This window comes from Prionailurus viverrinus, chromosome A1 (assembly GCF_022837055.1).
Source record: "Prionailurus viverrinus isolate Anna chromosome A1, UM_Priviv_1.0, whole genome shotgun sequence".
In the NCBI taxonomy this organism is placed as follows: Eukaryota; Metazoa; Chordata; class Mammalia; order Carnivora; family Felidae; genus Prionailurus; species Prionailurus viverrinus.
The window spans coordinates 7876558-7893935 of NC_062561.1; the positions used below are offsets into that span (position 1 = coordinate 7876558).

General features: G+C 51.3%; 1 protein-coding gene across 1 annotated transcript in view; it reads right to left on the reverse strand.

Annotated features, from left to right (window-relative positions):
• The window catches only part of FLT1 (fms related receptor tyrosine kinase 1), a 177069-nt gene that overhangs the window by 14276 nt on the left and 145415 nt on the right, over positions 1–17378 (reverse strand). The window contains exons 19-26 of the mRNA XM_047876110.1: positions 16403–16507; positions 12347–12460; positions 11494–11582; positions 7689–7845; positions 7162–7259; positions 6358–6480; positions 4473–4584; positions 2844–2943 (exon numbers count right to left, since the gene is read on the reverse strand). Coding sequence (XP_047732066.1) covers positions 2844–2943; positions 4473–4584; positions 6358–6480; positions 7162–7259; positions 7689–7845; positions 11494–11582; positions 12347–12460; positions 16403–16507 — 898 coding nt within the window. The remainder of the gene's footprint in view (positions 1–2843; positions 2944–4472; positions 4585–6357; positions 6481–7161; positions 7260–7688; positions 7846–11493; positions 11583–12346; positions 12461–16402; positions 16508–17378) is intronic.

Sequence of the window (17378 nt, forward strand, 5' to 3'; positions counted from 1 at the left end):
CAGCGTCCCTAACTATCCCCGACCGGCAGCCTCAGAGTGAGGACTCAAAGGCACTTGCTCCTTTCCGGCAACCCGGGTCAGCCTGCTAGTGGCCAAAGGTCTGAAGTAACCTAAGACAGTCTGCAGTCTTGTACGATCTCCCTTTAAGTCGACACATTCCACTAATTTACTGAGACGGGTGCACAAACGTTTACCTGCATTGGCTGTGACGAACCCTGGCCTGCTCCCACCTTCCCATACTGGAGCCTAATCATCCAAAGCAATTTCTAGCAACAATCTCGGAGGCTGTTGGAAGGATGTTAAATACATACACAGATCGTCTATAAAAGGTAGGCAAAGCAAGAAAGGCTTTGAAATAGAAGGGGGGAAGGGGTGGTTCCTGAGAGTAGAGGGTGTGCAGTCATGCAGGGCGGCCCCCCCCTCACACACACCCCACTGCAAAGCATCCTTTCACCGCTGAGCGAGCTGCCGCGAGGACTCTCCCCGGGTCCTCTCCGCCGAAACTAGCAAAAGGGACCACCTACAAACTACTTGCTGTTTGATTCTGATTCTTGGTTTCTGATTTCTAGTTTCCGCTCCTCTTGCCTAAAATCCAACGCAAATCATCTCAGCAAACACCAAAGGAAAATTCAAAAAAAAAAAAAAATTGGAAACATTCCTTGCTTATTTCCTTATTGAAAGACATCTGATTCAACAGGCCCTGGGCGAGGGACCAGCCACTCCGCGTCGAACGGTTTCCATCACTAAGTAAACAGGTTTAATAAAGAGACACCAGTTGCACCCAACCCAAGAGCCCTTCTTGAAACCAGCTGGGGGAAGGGCTTCCTTCTCAAGCTCTCACCCAAGCTCCCAAGTGCACGCCACTTGAGGCCAAGTTCAGGTCACAGAAGCCTGTTCCGAGGGCTGCACTCTGTCCCCCACCCGGGCCTCCCACAAGAAGGAAATTACATCAGCTCTCAAATGCTGGAGAGTGGCTGGAGGCTGGAAGTCTAGCCTGCCCAGCAAACATTTCACAAAGCTGCTGCCTTTCAGAGTTTCTAAAACGCCCCGGCATCGGAGAGCCGTCTTTTTCTCTACAGGCCGCGTGGGCTGTAAGTGCCACCCGGGAGGGACTCCTGTCAAGACTTGAAGCTTGGATCAAGTCCAAGGGGGTTTTCAGTCCAAAGCTGATAGGACTTTGTCCCTCTAGGGTCACTTTGGACCGGAATCTGGACAGATATCAGACCCTGCAGGTTTGTGGCTCTGGGCTCAGACTGCCTCCTTGGCAGTGTGGCTAACCATTTAGATGTTCCGTGCCTTGGTTTTCTTATCCGTAAATTGGAGATAATAGTTGTGCCTACGTTGAGGGTTGTTACGAGCATCAGGTAAGTTAATATATGTTAAAAGACACTTAAAACAGGGCCTGGCACTTGAGCACTAAATAACCACTTAGTTAATAAATATTAGACCTTACCTAATACTGGCTGCAATTATGATTATGGTTAGTAATGGAGAACCAGTCTTGTGATTATGAGATCATATGAAAAGGGGAAATATTCAAAGCATGAGTGGACATATTAGAGAAACCTCTTTTCTCAGGCATGTGGGGTATCTTTCTAATTTAACAGTCCCGTGAGCCGGGGAAATCAGTTCAAAAGACTGGCTTCTAAACGTCCCCTCTGCTACCTGGTTGACAGAGGACAAATCACTTCTGCGAGGATTACCTTCATTGCTCATCAAATTCAGAGGATAACATCTGCCTGTCTGCCCCTCAAGGTTTCTGGGAATTTCAGATGAAACTGTGGGCCGGGGCGGGGGACGGTGGGGAGAGGGACGCTTAGAACACCGTCAAGTGCAAAGTCCTCTCATTCATGTTACACCGGATCTGACGGTTGCCCCCTCTCCACCAAGCAAAAGGAAGCAAGCGATTAAAAACTCTTCAACACCTTCAACCCCCCCGCAGCCCGAATGTCGTCCTCGGGGCTGACCTACCTCCGGCCCCAGCTCTCAGAACGGAGCCCTGCCTCAAGCTCTCTGCCCGTCACCCAGCAGACGCGGTGCAGGGCTGACCAGAACAGGACCCCCCGGCTCCTGTCTGCACTCACACTACTCCCCGACGCCGCCTTTATGGGCCCGAGTCCCCCGTCCTCGTCCTGCGTCTGACCTAGCCTTGTCTCCAGAGGCTGAAGGAAAGAGACGGCAGCCTTGCGCTGCGGCCAGGCCCACACTTCCTTCGTTCCCTCGGACTTCTCCCCAAAGGCCATCCCGGGGCTTCTGACAAGACCCCATGGTGTGGGTGGGACCGAGAGAGGGCCGCCTGCCAGTTCAGGAAAGGTGGTGCCGCCTTGGGGAGGCCCAGGCCCTTGTCGGCAGCTCAAGAAAACTGCAACTGTCATCACATTGCCGCTCAGGCCTTCACGTGCGAAACGTCCACAAAGCTTCAGGAAAAGAGAGCGTCCCAGGGAGGCCGGCGAACACTGGCACAGTGGAGACAGCCTTCCCGTGGGGCCTGGAGTCCTAGGATGGCAAGCGGGAGGTCCCCTCGAGAAGCTCCACACAGCTGCCCACTCCTAAAACGAGTCCAGAGAAGCCTTCACGTCCATGGAGTATGGAGGACACGGAGTGGGACTGCTACCTCGTTCAGGAGAGACCGCTTTGCCTCTCCTACCCCTCTTCCCCTGAATTCCAAGTGAAACCCCCCTCGTGGGTCTCTAGCGAACGGAGGACCGAAGCGACCTTTAGGCCTTCATCCCCGTGGCTGAGCGGGGCTGGGAGCCCAAAGGTCAGCACCGCATCTCCTTTCTGGGGTGTGCCGGCAGGAAGGGTGTGGGCCCATCGGGGAAGGGAGGCGGCCGGGGGCTCACATTTCAGGAGTCGCGTATTCGGGGGCCCTCATCCTTATGCCTTCCTTCAGACGGCTGCAGAAGTCCTCGTCCATTTGTACGCCCGGGTACGGGGACCCACCTGTAGGACACAGCGTGAGAAAGCACAGGGCTCGTCGTGGCTTCCGGGCACGAAAGGCCACAGGGGAGCCACTGGTGTTTTCCTCCCCTTAAAGCGACGGTTCGGTCATAAATCCCCAGGGACTGGAATGGCTGCCCACACCCACACCACCCACAGAGAAGCCCAGCAAACCCTTGGGAGGCCACGGGCCTGGGGGTCCGACGCCCACAGGCCAGTCCTGTGGCTACTCCAGTCTGCGGGGTGGGGGCTCCCCGCGCCCCATAAGGAACTCTAAAGAAATCCCGTCATTCGAGACTCATACCTTGGGTTAATGAGATTCTTTCTAAAAAGACAAGGGACCCGGAATAGGCCAGTCGTGGATCATTCCCACGTCAGCGAGAACGGTTTCCTTCGCTACTTTCCCTGACCTCCTCACAGGACCCAAGCACTAACACTAGCTGCTGTGTGGGACCTGAGGGAAAGGGGGCCTCGGGCTCCAGGGTGAGGCTGAACGGGGGAGGGGGGGGGGGAAAGGGGGCCTTGGGCTCCAGGGCGAGGCTGAATGGCGGGGGGAGGGGGGGAGGGAGGGAGGGGCAACGGCCCACGGACAGGGGGGCTGCCAGAGGGGCCTAGACGTTGCCTTCTGCGTTCTACCGTCCAGAATACCCACGCAACCTTCCCTTCTAGGGGGACGCTTGGCGGGGGCCAGGAGTGAACGACGCCTCCCAACCGGCTCTGCTCCAGACCTCGAACCTCGTCTGTCTCAACATTCGCTTGTCTGCACTTTCTGTGCCGTAGGAAGCAGCTGGGAGGCGTGCGCCTCTGGCACTGTGTCACTGCGGGGCCACTGTGGCCGCCAAGCTGCTTTCAAGGACTGAAAGCAGCAGGTGTCTGTCATCGAAAGCAGGGGAATGATTTTCACACATTACAGGAAACCAGGGATGTTACCGGGTGACTTTAAGCTGCTCCGAAAGGCAGAGTTTTGGCAAAGTCTGACAGACCGCTGGCTAGACCCCACGCTTGGGAGGCCTCAGGGCATCCGTGTGTGTCCGCAAGCAGACGTGGGCTCTGTGCACATCTGTGTGCCTGGGGCCGTGAACAGGGTTTCCAGCCACCCATGGCGGATGTTACTGGAAGCGGAACCAATACGATCGGCACTCCTATCGTTCGCCCTGCATAAACCAGCGTGGAGGGCTAGCCGTGCTAATATCGGAGCCACGAGAAAGGCCTCCCATCTCTAACCCTGGTTGAGGTTGAGCTGTGCTTGGTGGGGCCTTTCCGAAGAACTTCTGAGACGTGGCTGATGCGGGGAGGGGAGGGGCAGGGCGTTAGGAGCCCGAGACTTTGAGAAATTAGGAGAAGGAGCCAAGGATAGAGACAGCAGTCAGACTGGCTAAAGCTGACTTCAGACGTGATGCTGGTCTGAAGCCCTACACGGACCCACGCGTCTCTTAGATGCTGTTCTCAAGGGTGCATTTACCCGGAGGACGCGCGGCAGAGGGTGCAGGTCCCTTTCTCCCCCTTCCCTCCCCCCCTTCCCCCAGATTTACCTAAGGAGAAGATTTCCCACAGCAGCACTCCGTAAGACCACACGTCACTCTTGGTGCTGTAGATTTTGTCGAAGATAGATTCGGGAGCCATCCATTTCAGAGGAAGTCGAGTCTAGAAAAGGGCAGGGGGGCCTTGAGCAGAAGGACGTGAAAACAAAGCATGTTCAACCCAAGTGCCCACGGGGTCACCTCCCAGATAACACTTGGCCCACAGATCATTTCCTAGAGCAGCTATGGTTTCCTAGAATGGAGGAAGCCCTTCTAACGTGCAGCGCCACACTAATGGGGCAGTAAGTGTTGGGTGAGCCCCTCCCACGTGTCTGACATGTCCTCACTCCATGACTCTGTTAAGAAGCCCTTCTCCCCACAAAAAGCATGCGCGCTCTACAGGGACCTGGAAAAGAGTGACCTGAATGGGGACACATCCTGAAAACTGATGATTTCCAGGGCTTTTGTTTTTTTTTTTAAGAAGGAGGATTTTGAAAGGCATCCCTATGTAGAAAGATGATCTTAAAAGTCACTGAATCCGGGGAGTGAGCAAAGGCGTTGGAAGGAAGGAAGGTGATAGACTGCCTCTTGGAGACCATGTGGCTGGTTTTCAAGTGGGAAGACAAATCTTCCTGCTCTTCGGAGAGCAGGGGTCCCATTAGGCCTTGCCACTTAAAAACATTTTTTTTTAATGTTTTTATTTATTTTTGAGAGAGAGAGAGAGAGAGAGAGAGAGAGAGAGACAGCACAGGTGGGGGAGGGGCAGAGGGAGACCCAGAATCCGAAGCAGACTCCAGGCTCCGAGCTGTCGGCACGGAGCCCGATGCGGGGCTGGAACTCCTGGACTGCGAGATCGTGACCTGAGCTGAAGTCAGACGCTTAACCGACGGAGCCACCCGGGCCCCTTAGGCCTCGCCACCTGAGACGGGTGAGGTTCGACAGGAAATAAGGGACGACAGAGACAGTGAAACGGAAGTGAGAGGGGCTGAAAGAGAGATGACAGAAAACGACAGGCTTTGCAGATCAGGGCTCCTAAGCTCTCCTTTTAGGAAAAGAGACTGTTGGAGCAGCGGTTCTCAAAGTATAGCCCTGGGATCAGCTGTGTCTGCCGTACCTAGAAACTGGTTACAAAGGCACATTCTCAGGCCCCACCCAAGCCTCCTTGAATCAGAATCTCCGGGGGGCCGGTGGGGGGTGGGGGGTGGGGAGCTCAGTAAATTCTCCTTCCATAAACCCTTCCAGGTGATCCGCGTGCTTGGTCAAGTGGGAAAACCACGCCTAGAGCAATCCTCAGAGCCCAGACACAGGCTTAAGCCCTCAGGCTGGAGAAGGCGGGAGGTCACCGCCCAAAGTGAAAAATAACACAATGTTCAAAAACAAGCAGGGAAAGAGAAGCCAGTGTGAGCGTGCAGGGAGATGCGAGGCAGGGGGGGCAGACTCGGGAGGTAAACTGTTTCCTCCCCAGCAAGATAATACCGACACCCTCCCCCACCCCTTCCTGGGATATACACACCTGCTGAATCAATCACCCGGGTTTATTTGAGGGAAGAGTCCAGGGTGTTCTTTCCAGTGGTTCAGGGGAACTCCCAGAAGAGTCAAGGGGAGGTGAGGATACGGTCTTACCAGGGCCCCACGGAACACTCCCCGGGTCTGCAGTCTCTGGCACTTCTGCCCCAAAGGACAGGTACCAAGCGGGAAAGGCCGGGACCAGGGGAAAGGGGCATTGCTGAGCCCCACGCAAGGGCTCTCTGGGACACAGCCACGCGGGCGGCTTGTCTTCACAGAAAGCACATGATGGTTTTCAGGGAGCGTGTAAATATCTACCCAGGGCTATCTTAACCTGTGGTTTGAAGATGAGAGGGTAGAAATGAGCCCAAGAAACATCAAACCGACTTACGTCTCCTTTTCTGACATAATCGGGGTTCTTATAAATATCCTGGGCAAGGCCAAAATCGCAAATCTTCACCACGTTGTTCTCAGATAAGAGAATATTTCTTGCCGCCAGGTCCCGATGAATGCACTAGAAGAAAAGAGTTGTGTAATCAATGCATTTCCTTAACCTCACCGGCTGATTTCCTTTCCTCTTAATTGGAGGATCCATTTCGCATCCTTCCTTCCCCATGAAGGAAGCGACTCTCAACGCACAAGGGGTTACCATAAACACGAAGGCATTTCTTTATACCCATGGCCCCAAAGTCAAAAAATGCCCTGGATCCAGCGTCCTGGTAAACCAAGCTGGCCATCGATTTCTACCAGTAAGCAAAACCGCCCCCAGCCCCCAGCCCCCGCTCCCCCCCTGCCCAGCCTTTCATCCCGAGGTGCCAAGGTCGGATCGTGCCGTGGAGGACCCCACTGGGATGTATTAACAGAAGCTCTCCTGTGAAGCTGTGTATTCTGAGATTGTGGCCAGTTCTGAAAAGATGCCGGAGGGCAAGGTGGAGAATGGTTGCCACATTTGTCTAATCTGAAACCTGGTGAGGTTTTTCCCCCCAGAGTTAAGTTCTATGCCTTGGTATCCAAGACTCCTCAGTCCTATCAGGACAAATTGAGGCACCTGTTGATGACGACACATGACAACAAATTTCCATAAGTTAAGCAAATACTGGGAAGAGCCAACTGATTTATAGCACAAATGAGTGCGTGTCCATATGAACGTCTTCCGGGCCTGGCAGAGAAGCAGACAGTGAAGGGCAAGACTGACCTTTCTGGAAGACAAGAACTCCATGCCTCTGGCCACTTGAAAACTGTAAGAAATCAGATCTTCCATAGTGATGGGCTGCTTGTAGAAATCATCGGAATCTGCAAAGCATTAAAAGCGCAGCTGTTGGTAACGGCTCTTGTTATCCTATCAAATCCCTGTTTATTGGAACAATGTTAGCAAAACAGAAAACAAACCAACAAGTAGACCAGAGTTCAGTTTCAAGAGCATTGGAGTTTCAACATGAACATCCGAGATTTTTCCAGGCCTCCAGCCCATTTTACCCAAGGATGGGGGCGGGGGATGATCCGGCAAGACAAAAAGCCCCGAGGGGAGACAATTGTACAGTTCCCCGTCAAAATTAGTAACTCTGTAAATAATCTTAATTCAAATCTTATCTCCTCAGGACATTACCCTTCAAGTCTCCCACGGATGTTTATTAGGGTGATAAATAAGAAAAAAATTTCAGAGATGCACAGTATGTTGTAAAAATATCTCAGACTGTAGGACAGGAAGGAATTAATACCTACCCTCCTCTTCCTCAACATCACTCAGACTTTTATCTTCCTGAAACCCAGAGCTTGCGAAGCTCTCACTGCTGGTGACACTATCGAGTCTTGGTTTCTTGTCTTGCTCCGGGTCTGGCTCCATTTTTTCTTTCTTGGGCTCCATGTGTAATGCGGCATCCTTTGAACAGACCAAGAAGGACACGGAGAAAAAGAGAGTTCCAGAACAGCAATGAGCAAACTAAGCCCTTAGGCTGGCAGTCGCCTGAGCTGAGAGAATGTCATTGCGCAAAGCGGATAGATAGCAAATTGGTAGCAAGGGCCCTGTGGCACTCAGGTGCCTGGTTCTTCCTGGGTTTCTAGAGTCTGGTTCTGCTTTTTCAATGGGCTTCTAGACAGCATCTTAGGTAGGATAAAGAACTATTAATGGTGCTCACTGAGTGCTTACTCTGTGCGAGCCGGTATATTAAGAATCTTACATACGTTTTCTTATTTAATCTTTCTAGCCATTTTCTGAAGTAGTTCTTGCTTATACGTGAAGAAAACGGGTTCAGAGGAGTCAAGGAATACAAGTCACATGCAAGTGGTAAATGGCAAAGCTAAGACCCAGGTCTGGCCGACTCCAGTCCATGCCCTTGACCACGTTTTCCATACCGCCCGCCATCTTGTGAAAGACGATCTGAATAACAGAAGTCAATCCCTAGTGGACGTAGGGCTTCCCTTGACAGAATCCCTGTGGGTAACGGGAGAAGGCTGTGGTTCTCAATTTCTCTCATTTGTTTGGGGAAGGACGGCACGTGAACATTTCTTTTTCTCCCCTCCATTCAGAGCAAAGATACAGTTTGATCCTAATAAGGGCAGAAAAGGCCTTTCATCCTGGACTGGACATCCACGCCCTGGTTTGTAATCTGGCTCCTCTATTAACCATGTGATATTGGGCAAATTACCTAGGTTCTGGGGGTCCCATTTTCCTCACTGGAAAAGCTCCATCAGCTTATCGTGTAGGTGGACTCCTCGGAAAGGAGGTGCCGGGTTGGGGTGTGCACGTGGAACCAGGAAATACTTCTAGCGTCTTTGGGAATTCAGCTCATAGCCGGGACACTGCAGGCTCAGCTCCCGGTGACCCTGTGGCGATGTGCTCGTGTCGTGTGTACCCTGGCGCGGTGATGCTCTCTGGCTATACCGACCCAGGGGCGGAGAGGGGCCTGGGCTCGGTGGGGTCCCTTCACGCACCTGCACGGCGCGCCGGTGCGGGGGCAACTAGCCAGGCAGCCTGGCGTGGCCTTTCCTAGAACTGTCACCAAGTAGGCGAGATCTTTCCACTAGAGGGCGCAGTGGGAGTAAACAGCCGCCAGAGGAAGGAGCCACAGGGGGGACGGAGGGGGACAGACTCCGTGGGGGGGGGGGGGGGGTACGGGGCTCCTGACCCCTGGCCAGGGAGCACTGCGGGCCGGTCGGAAGGCCTCAGCACAGGTACCCAGTGCCTGACAACAGGTGAACTAGAATTCCTTGTTACTGTGTCTCCCGGAGGCAGTTAGAGTTGGTTCTGCTCAATCGGGGACTGACATTTTATTGGTTACAAGGCCTCTCCTGGGGACACACAGGCAGCGGGGGGAACAGCACTGGCAAGGGTATGGGGAGGAACGGGTTCAACGGATCTGCTCGTGGCTCAGCCCCTGGCAACACTCTCCGGGCAGCCTTCTTCCTCATCCTCCCAGGGGTCACAGCCTGGGCACCTGGGTCTGCAGGGACCAGAAACTCGAGCTGCCTCACCCCCTCCTTGACTCCCAATCTATGCTCCACTCAGCTTTGCTTATTGGTAAACACCTCCGTGAAATAGATAAAGGTCTAGGTACCGAGCTTTCGGGACTCTGGCAGAATACGGTGACATTTATTACAAAGAGTATTCAACGATCCTGGGGCATCCGTTTGGAAAATGAAACATCCCGTTTCGGGTTTTCCCTTCACTCTCTCTTTATATTCCTTTACCTTCCGAATATGAAATACGGACACGTGTTTTCCACGAAAACGCGAAGTTCCACCAACAGGGAGGCGACTCGTTAAAAATAGCCAGAGTAGGAAGCAAAGCTTTCCAAACAAAGGATGCACGGACCCGAACGCTCCCGCCCCGCCCGGGTCCCTGGGGTGTGCCGTTGCCTTAGTTCTTTTGAAGCCAGTCCAGGACTTCGGGACTGAAGGGACTCTGCACTGCTCTCAGCCCAGGCCACCACTTTCCCCTTTTTCTTCTGGTCTCCCCACCCCTTCTCCCCCTGCTCTTCCCCCCTCTCCCCGTATATGCTGGTAGGGCACAAAAAAGCTTTGCATGGGGGAGTCCAGAGAACTGGGATTTTTCTCCCCGACTTCACCTCTTGGAGGGTGAATCACTAAATCACTAAAAGTCAAGCCAATCGTAAGCCAATCACTTGACTTTCCCCGGGCACATCTCTCACGGGAGAGAGTGAACTAGCTGACCACACGCATCCTTTCCAGCTTCAGGATCCTTTGTTTGAGGTAATCTCTACACCCCACGTGGGGTTTGAACTCAGGATCCTGAGGTCAAAAGTCACAGGCTTTACCTACTGAGCCAGTGAGGTACCCCTTCAGCTTCAAGATTCGAATTATTAGAGCGCGTGATTTAAAACTGGGAACACTATGTTCTTGTACGTATGGCTCCAAGTAGACCACCTGTGTCTTCGGTTGGGTCAGAGTTGGAGGGATGAGAGAATCGGCCAGTTGTCTGGTTGTTCTTATCCGCCTGTCCACGTGGCAGGTGGGTGTAATTCTTGGAGGTGTGGCACTTTATCCGTCATACACATCAGTGGCATTCGGTGGGATTCTCCTTATCTTTCTATCTCGGTGGGCCAGTGATGACAAGGACAGGTAACACTTTGGGAATGCGTAGTTCAATAAAAAAAATGTGATTCCCTCAATAGTGCCATGAGTTGGGTTCTGTTATTACCTCTGTTGAATAAATGAGGGAACTGAGATTGAGGGATTGAGTAACTTGTCCAAGGTCCCAGATTTTGAGTGGTGGAGACGGACAGGATGTATGATTCCAGAGTCTGCGGGTGAAACCACCACCCCGCATAGACTCATCACCAACGCTGCTGATCATCGGTTAATAATGTTGAACTATTGCTTCCCCAGCTGCTCCAGCCCAGAGAAGGACATGACACTGGGGGAACGGGTCACCCCGGCCAAGTTTTATTACACCCTCTCCGCCATTCAATAATCTTTTAAGCTTTGTTTGCCTTCAGGACTTAAAGCCTCGCGTCCCCTTTTGTTACGTAGCTTTATTTTAGTGCGTCAGGCTGGCTCCGTGTGTGTGCGCGGAGCTGACGTGGGTGGTGAGGGTTTGGGGAAGGCAGAGTCAGGGCAGAGCAAGGGAAGGAAATGATTTCTCTGGCTCCATCACTGGCCTCTCGTTCACTAAAAAGTCACTCAGTTGATTGAGGCCTTAATTTCTCTAAAAAAATGGAGACAATTATACTTGCCATCACCTTTCAAGAAACCAGTCACCAAGTGATGTGTGCGTGTGCGTGTGCGTGTGCATGTGGACGTGTGGAGAGAGAGAGGAAAAAACCGATCAAGATGCTTAGATAGGTATTTAGGTAGATGGCTGCTAAAGTTTAACCTCTATCGCTGCACATGCTGGGATTACCTATTCTCTGTACTGCCCACAAAAAGTGTGACATATTAGCATGCAAGGAAAACTCAAAAAAGGAAAAAAGCAGAGATTGGGTGCTAAGCTTGGTCATTTGTGGAAAAACAGAGGTTTCTCATGCTTTAAGCTGCTATAGCCTAAACCTCCGACCCCTAAGCTCCTTACCTTGTTGAGAAAGAATAAGTCTCGTTTGCTCTTGAGGTAGTTGGACAGATTTCCGTATTTGCAATATTCAACGATCACCATCAGAGGCCCTGCAGGTCCAAACAGATGGCTTATCACTTGTCAGTTCTCCACGGTGATGGAGGCGCGGCCGGCTACGGCTGGGTCTCTAGCTGGAGCCTCCCAGCTCTTGGCTGCTGTCTGTACCCACGGCTCCTCGGAACAGGTACGTCTACCCAACCGCCCTTCACCTCTACTCCTTTTGTTGAGCTTAGACAACACTCATGTGCACAGGTCTCTTGCATCTTTCTTTCCGGCTTAAGCAGCGATCACACATCTACACGCGAGCACTAACCTTGCATAGGGGAAGACCGAAAGGTCTTCAGGAACATGCTGGAGTCCTCAGTCATCCCCACAGCCCTATCCCGGCTGCTTGCCTCAGTGGAGAAAACCTGTCTGAAGGGAATGGCCCTTCTGGTTGTCCCCCGCATCGCCTCCTCCTGAGATCCTCCCAGGAGGGATTCCTTTCTCTATGGGAAGCTTCAAGGAATACTCAACCTTCTGTCCATTACCTCAGCTCTGGCCACGTCCTGAGAGAGAAAATGCCCTTCACTTGACCTGGAGCCCATGGGAAGGGTCTAAAAGGGAATCCTTCTCTTTAGAACCTTTCAACTGACTGTACAGGGAAGGCATTTCTAGGATGGGAGCACCTTTCTATAAGTGGACAAGTTGTCTCCTCTGGACATGAGAGGCTATTTTTCAGGAGGTGAGGAGGAACAAGGAGAAAGAGCTACATGTCAGACTCTGCTCTTAGGATGTGAATGGAGAGAGGGAGCGGTCCCTCCTTCTCATTTACCTCCTTGCTTGGTACAGGCTCCCAGCAGGTTGACCACATTCAGATGGTGGCCAATGTGGGTCAAGATCTTGAGCTCAGTCATCAGAGCTTTGTACTCGCTGGCCGTGGCCCCCTCTGTGTGAGAAACAAGGAAGAGTCAAGGCGACAGGACAATGGGGCTCTTTCCGCTGGAGGCGGCATTCCTGCCCCCCATGCTTGCCAATGCTCAGACGGTTGCTTCACTAACTTCCCCACATTCTGCAGAAAGGCCAGGTCTCCAGACTGTTTTCATTACTCCCTCCCTCCTGAGCCAACATCCTTTTGATTACAGTAAGCCCCAGAAGCAGTGGTGGGGTTAGTCACTGGGCATTTCCTCTTGGTGGACCTGGTCTGCTCAGCAATGCGCTGACTCAGAGCTGGGCACCTCGTGAAAGCGCCTTCCAAAGGCTTCCGCTCTGCAGAACCAGGCGCAGCAAGAACCTTCCAGACAGGGGATGTGCCCACACCTCCCCTCTTTTTCTCACTTTCCCCTCTTTGAAGAGTTACAAAGAAGGAGCACCAGGGGTCTGCAAGAGTGGAATGGCCACTTCTGTAAACATCTTTGCAATGTGTTATTTTCTCCCTATAACCTTTTCCTCCCTGGAGTCTGCAGGGTTATCTCAAATTGTGAGGATCCATAAGCATCTGCCTTCAACTCCATTCTCAGAGATAAACAACATCAGTCTAAGCATTAGCAGAGTCTAAAGCCCAAATTAAGTTTGTTCTGTCTGTTTTTTTTCTTTTTTTTTTTTTTTCTTTTTTTGGTCTTTCTTATTGGTTAATCCGTAAGACTTTACAAAATTTAAAAAATAAAGTCCTACAATCTTGCTGTAAAATATTCCAACAATACGATGTATATAGAGTAAAAAGTGAAAGCCACTCCAACCACATACCTCCCTAGATAGACCTTTCTCTATGTATTTACAAACATATATACCCACATAAAGGTCTTTTTTTGTTTACATGAGTCATAAAATATATATATATATATATATTTTTTTTAATTTGCTTTTTTAATGTGTCAGAGACTTTTCCAATTCTTGTTAGTTGATTAATAGCATTCCTGGCATTTGAACGGTCTCCAGTTTTTTTTTTTTTTGTTTTCGTGTGTGGTTTCTTTTTTTTTTTTTCCCCATTACAAATAACACTGTAGTAGATGGCCGATGTGTAATCTTTCTACACATGTGCAAGTAAGTCTGTAGAGCAGCCCTGGAAATGGCCAAAGGATGTGGACGGTGTTTCGTAAGCACAAATCATTTTCAGATCACTTTCTAACTAATAACCAGATAGACTCTAGAAGCTTCCCAACAGGGTTGGGATTGGCTCAACAGGAGACGCACAACAAATATTTGTTAGAAAAATAAACACCGTGAATACGCTTCTCATTTCAGACATGGGCATAAGGCCCAAAAAGGTTAAAGGTTCTGCTCCAGGGTACTTTGAAAGAGCTTCTGACTCATGGCCTTTGTTTGACATTCTGTCTTTTCAATTTCTCCTAGAAACAGATGGCCAACCAATTCAAGCAAGAAAGCTGAATGAAAATGGTTTGGGGGGATTTTACAGAGTGGGTGATTTGGCGATCGTTTTAAAATCCAGGCTAGTGGCTTTAAAAAGATAAGCATTTTATAAAGACACCGCGTATGCCTTTTCTGTATTACATACACTACGTTCTGCCGGCCTTTCAAATTTTTCAGGTCAGAATTCCCCTCCTCCGACTCATCGATCCTTCCAGGCATTTATGCCCCCTTGGCACAGGGGAAAACCCAGCTCTCTTGTTCAGACTGCTCTATCCCCAGGCAGGTGTTACCTTGGATCCACAACAGACGAGTGCGCGCACAAGACCATCTCTGCTGGCGATGATGTGTGGTCGTAGGCAGGGAAATGGGACAAGCTGAGGAAGCAGACGCTTCCAGATGGAGCCCCGACTTAGCTCAAGGGTGGATATTAGATTGCCTCCATAACTCGGATCAGGGCCGTTTTAGGGTTTGGGGGCCACAGGTCGCCGGAGGCCGGGTCTAGACAGCCCCTCTTCTGCAGCACCATGGCGGGGGGGGGGGGGGCGGGTAAGAGCGCTGCACTCAAACCCCTACTTTTGCCCTGGGGAGCTCTGGGGCCCTGCAGAGGTGATTTAACCTTTCTGGGCCATGTCTCCTCATCTGCAAACTGGGAAAATAATATCTCCCTCACAAGGCTGCAGAGAGAAAAGGAAGAGGAATGGCAATCTCCTGTGGTTCAAGCTAATACATGAAAGAACTTAGTCTGGTGCCTTCTCACACGAGGGCATATTGACGCCTCTTCTCTTCGGAGCCTGGGCCATGGGGTGTGGGGTGGCGTGCTGGAACGTAGGCATGTCACAGAAAGGCCTGCCATCCTCTGGGCAGTCCGTTTTTGTTTGTTTGTTTGTTTGTTTTATTTAAAAATTTTTTTTTAACATTTATTTATTTTTGAGATAGAGAGAGACAGAGCATGAACGGGGGAGGGGCAGAAAGAGGGAGACACAGAATCGGAAGCAGGCTCCAGGCTCCGAGCCGTGAGCCCAGAGCCCGACGCGGGGCTCGAACTCACGGACCGCGAGATCGTGACCTGAGCTGAAGTCGGACGCTCAACCGACTGAGCCACCCAGGCGCCCCTGGGCAGTCCATTTTGAACAAAAGTCCGGATTTGTGGGCCCTGAGACTCCTTCCCTGGCTGCTTTCAGAGCAGAACTGTCAGGTTCCTTGGAGGGTTTTTATCAGAGCCTTTGCTTGACGAGGGCAGCCCTTTGAGGTGGAAGGTATCATTGCCTGGGGCTCCTGCAAGAGGCCTACTTTTTGGTTTTAGAATCTTAACACGAGTGGGGCGCCTGGGTGGCGCAGTCGGTTAAGCGTCCGACTTCAGCCAGGTCACGATCTCGCGGTCCGGGAGTTCGAGCCCCGCGTCGGGCTCTGGGCTGACGGCTCGGAGCCTGGAGCCTGTTTCCGATTCTGTGTCTCCCTCTCTGCCCCTCCCCCGTTCATGCTCTGTCTCTCTCTGTCCCAAAAATAAATAAACGTTGAAAAAAAAAAAATTTTAGAATCTTAACACGAGTGGGGCGCCCGGGTGGCTCAGTCGGTTAAGCGTCTGACTTCAGCTCCGGTCACGATCTCACAGTCTGTGGGTTCGAGCCCCACGTCGGGCTCTGTGCTGACAGCTCGGAGCTCGGAGCCCGGAGCCAGCTTCCCATTCTGTGTCTCCCTCTCTCTCTGCCCCTCCCCCGCTCATGCGCTGTCTCTGTCTCTCTCAAAAATAAACATTAAAAAAAAAAAAAAAAGAATCTCAACACGAGTTGAAGTAACATAAAAATGCCATCACGAGTGAGGAAATGAAGTCTTCTCTATACTTTAGAAGACATCTGCATCCCTGAGATGTCTGATTTATACAGCTTTCACCTATTCTCATTTTCATCTGTCTTGCGGGTGATCACGAATCACCGTGCGATTTGGCCCCACTTCCCCAGGGCTTCTCTGAGTGGTTGTGTCTTTCAACACCAGAAAGATTATCTATCTATCCGTCTACGTAAATTTCTAAAGAGGAAATGTGTTGTGTTTGGGACCTGACGCTATCACACAGTTCAGAGTTCTGATGGTCTCAATTATTCCGGCTTCACGATTTCACTTTACAGTTAGGTCAAGCCCCAGCTAAGCCGTTGGGATTTACAACCCACAGCTGATTTCCCCTTAGAATGTCCTAGTGGATCCCTCCAAAATCTTGAACCTGTGGTTACAGTGAGCTTAAATCCCTGGTAGTTTCGAGCCTGAGATGTGAGAGGAGAAAGATCTTGGAGGTGACAGAAATCATTTTCCCGTGGACAGTGCTGGATGGTTTCATTTACAGGGTTGCTGCAGCGCTCTTGCTGGCCTAATAGAAAACTCCCGAAGCCAAGGGGCTCCCAGCAGTAAAGACAGTGGTGTGGTGGCCTGAGCAGAAGTAGCTTGTGTCTGTTCCCAGGCCATAGCTAACGTGTACCAGTGTTTCGGGGATCTAGTGGGTCGGCCGAAAGCCAGACTACAGCATCCATACCTTTCAGCATCTTTACAGCCACAGTCCGGCACGTGGGGGATTTCTTAATGCCAAATGCGGACGCTTGAACCACTTTTCCAAAAGCCCCTCTTCCGAGTGACTTGCCTGCAACAAAAAGAAGACATTGATCCGTTTGCGAAGCCAGCAGGATGAGGACAAGTCTTTTTCGGGAAGAAGGTGCCTTTTGACCTATGTGGGTATGGGAGCCGTGTAGCTTTGAATGGAATCTCCAACAAACTGAGCCCAAAAGAGTCAAAGTAAGGGACACACTTCTGGGGTATCTTTCTTCCACCTCCTCACTGGGCTTCTGAGGGGCCGTTATCCTTTGCAGCTAGGCCAGGCCCCTAGGATGCATTTGGTGTGGGTGGGTGACCAATTTCCTCTTCACAAAATCCTCCCAGGGGGGCGGGGGTCTCTTCCATTGTTTAATGACGTTATTACCAAGACCTCCCTTTGTTTAACCTAAGCCCCTTTTCTTGCCTCTGAAGGTCGTTTCTTCTGATCTGTTTTCAGCAGAAAGGAAGAAAACAGAGGATGGGGGTTACTGCTATTGGTTATCATAATGCTCCATAGCTACAAAAAATCACTAAGTCATTTCCCAGACTTCCTTGCCAGCCATGTCCTTACATGATGTACAGGCCTTCGTGGCTCAGCACACGAGTCTATCAACCAACCACTGGTAGTTAATTGGTTTAAGCTGCAGAGAAATGGTTGCCAAGTACAGTAAGAAAGTAAGGCTTCTTTCGTGGGACCTGTTATGTTATGCCATAACAGCTGTTTTAACACGTTTCTTTCCTCACCCTGGAATGAGACCACTTGACTCAGAGGGGCATCTACCACGTGGGAATCTTCCCAGGACCTAGCTCAGCGCTCGGTGCAGAGGAGGCCCCTTGTGCGTTAATGCAGAATGAAGAGCAGCGATTTGGGAACTTGTGAGATGCTCAAAGCAGTCACGGGTAACTAGAGGAACCCCCCT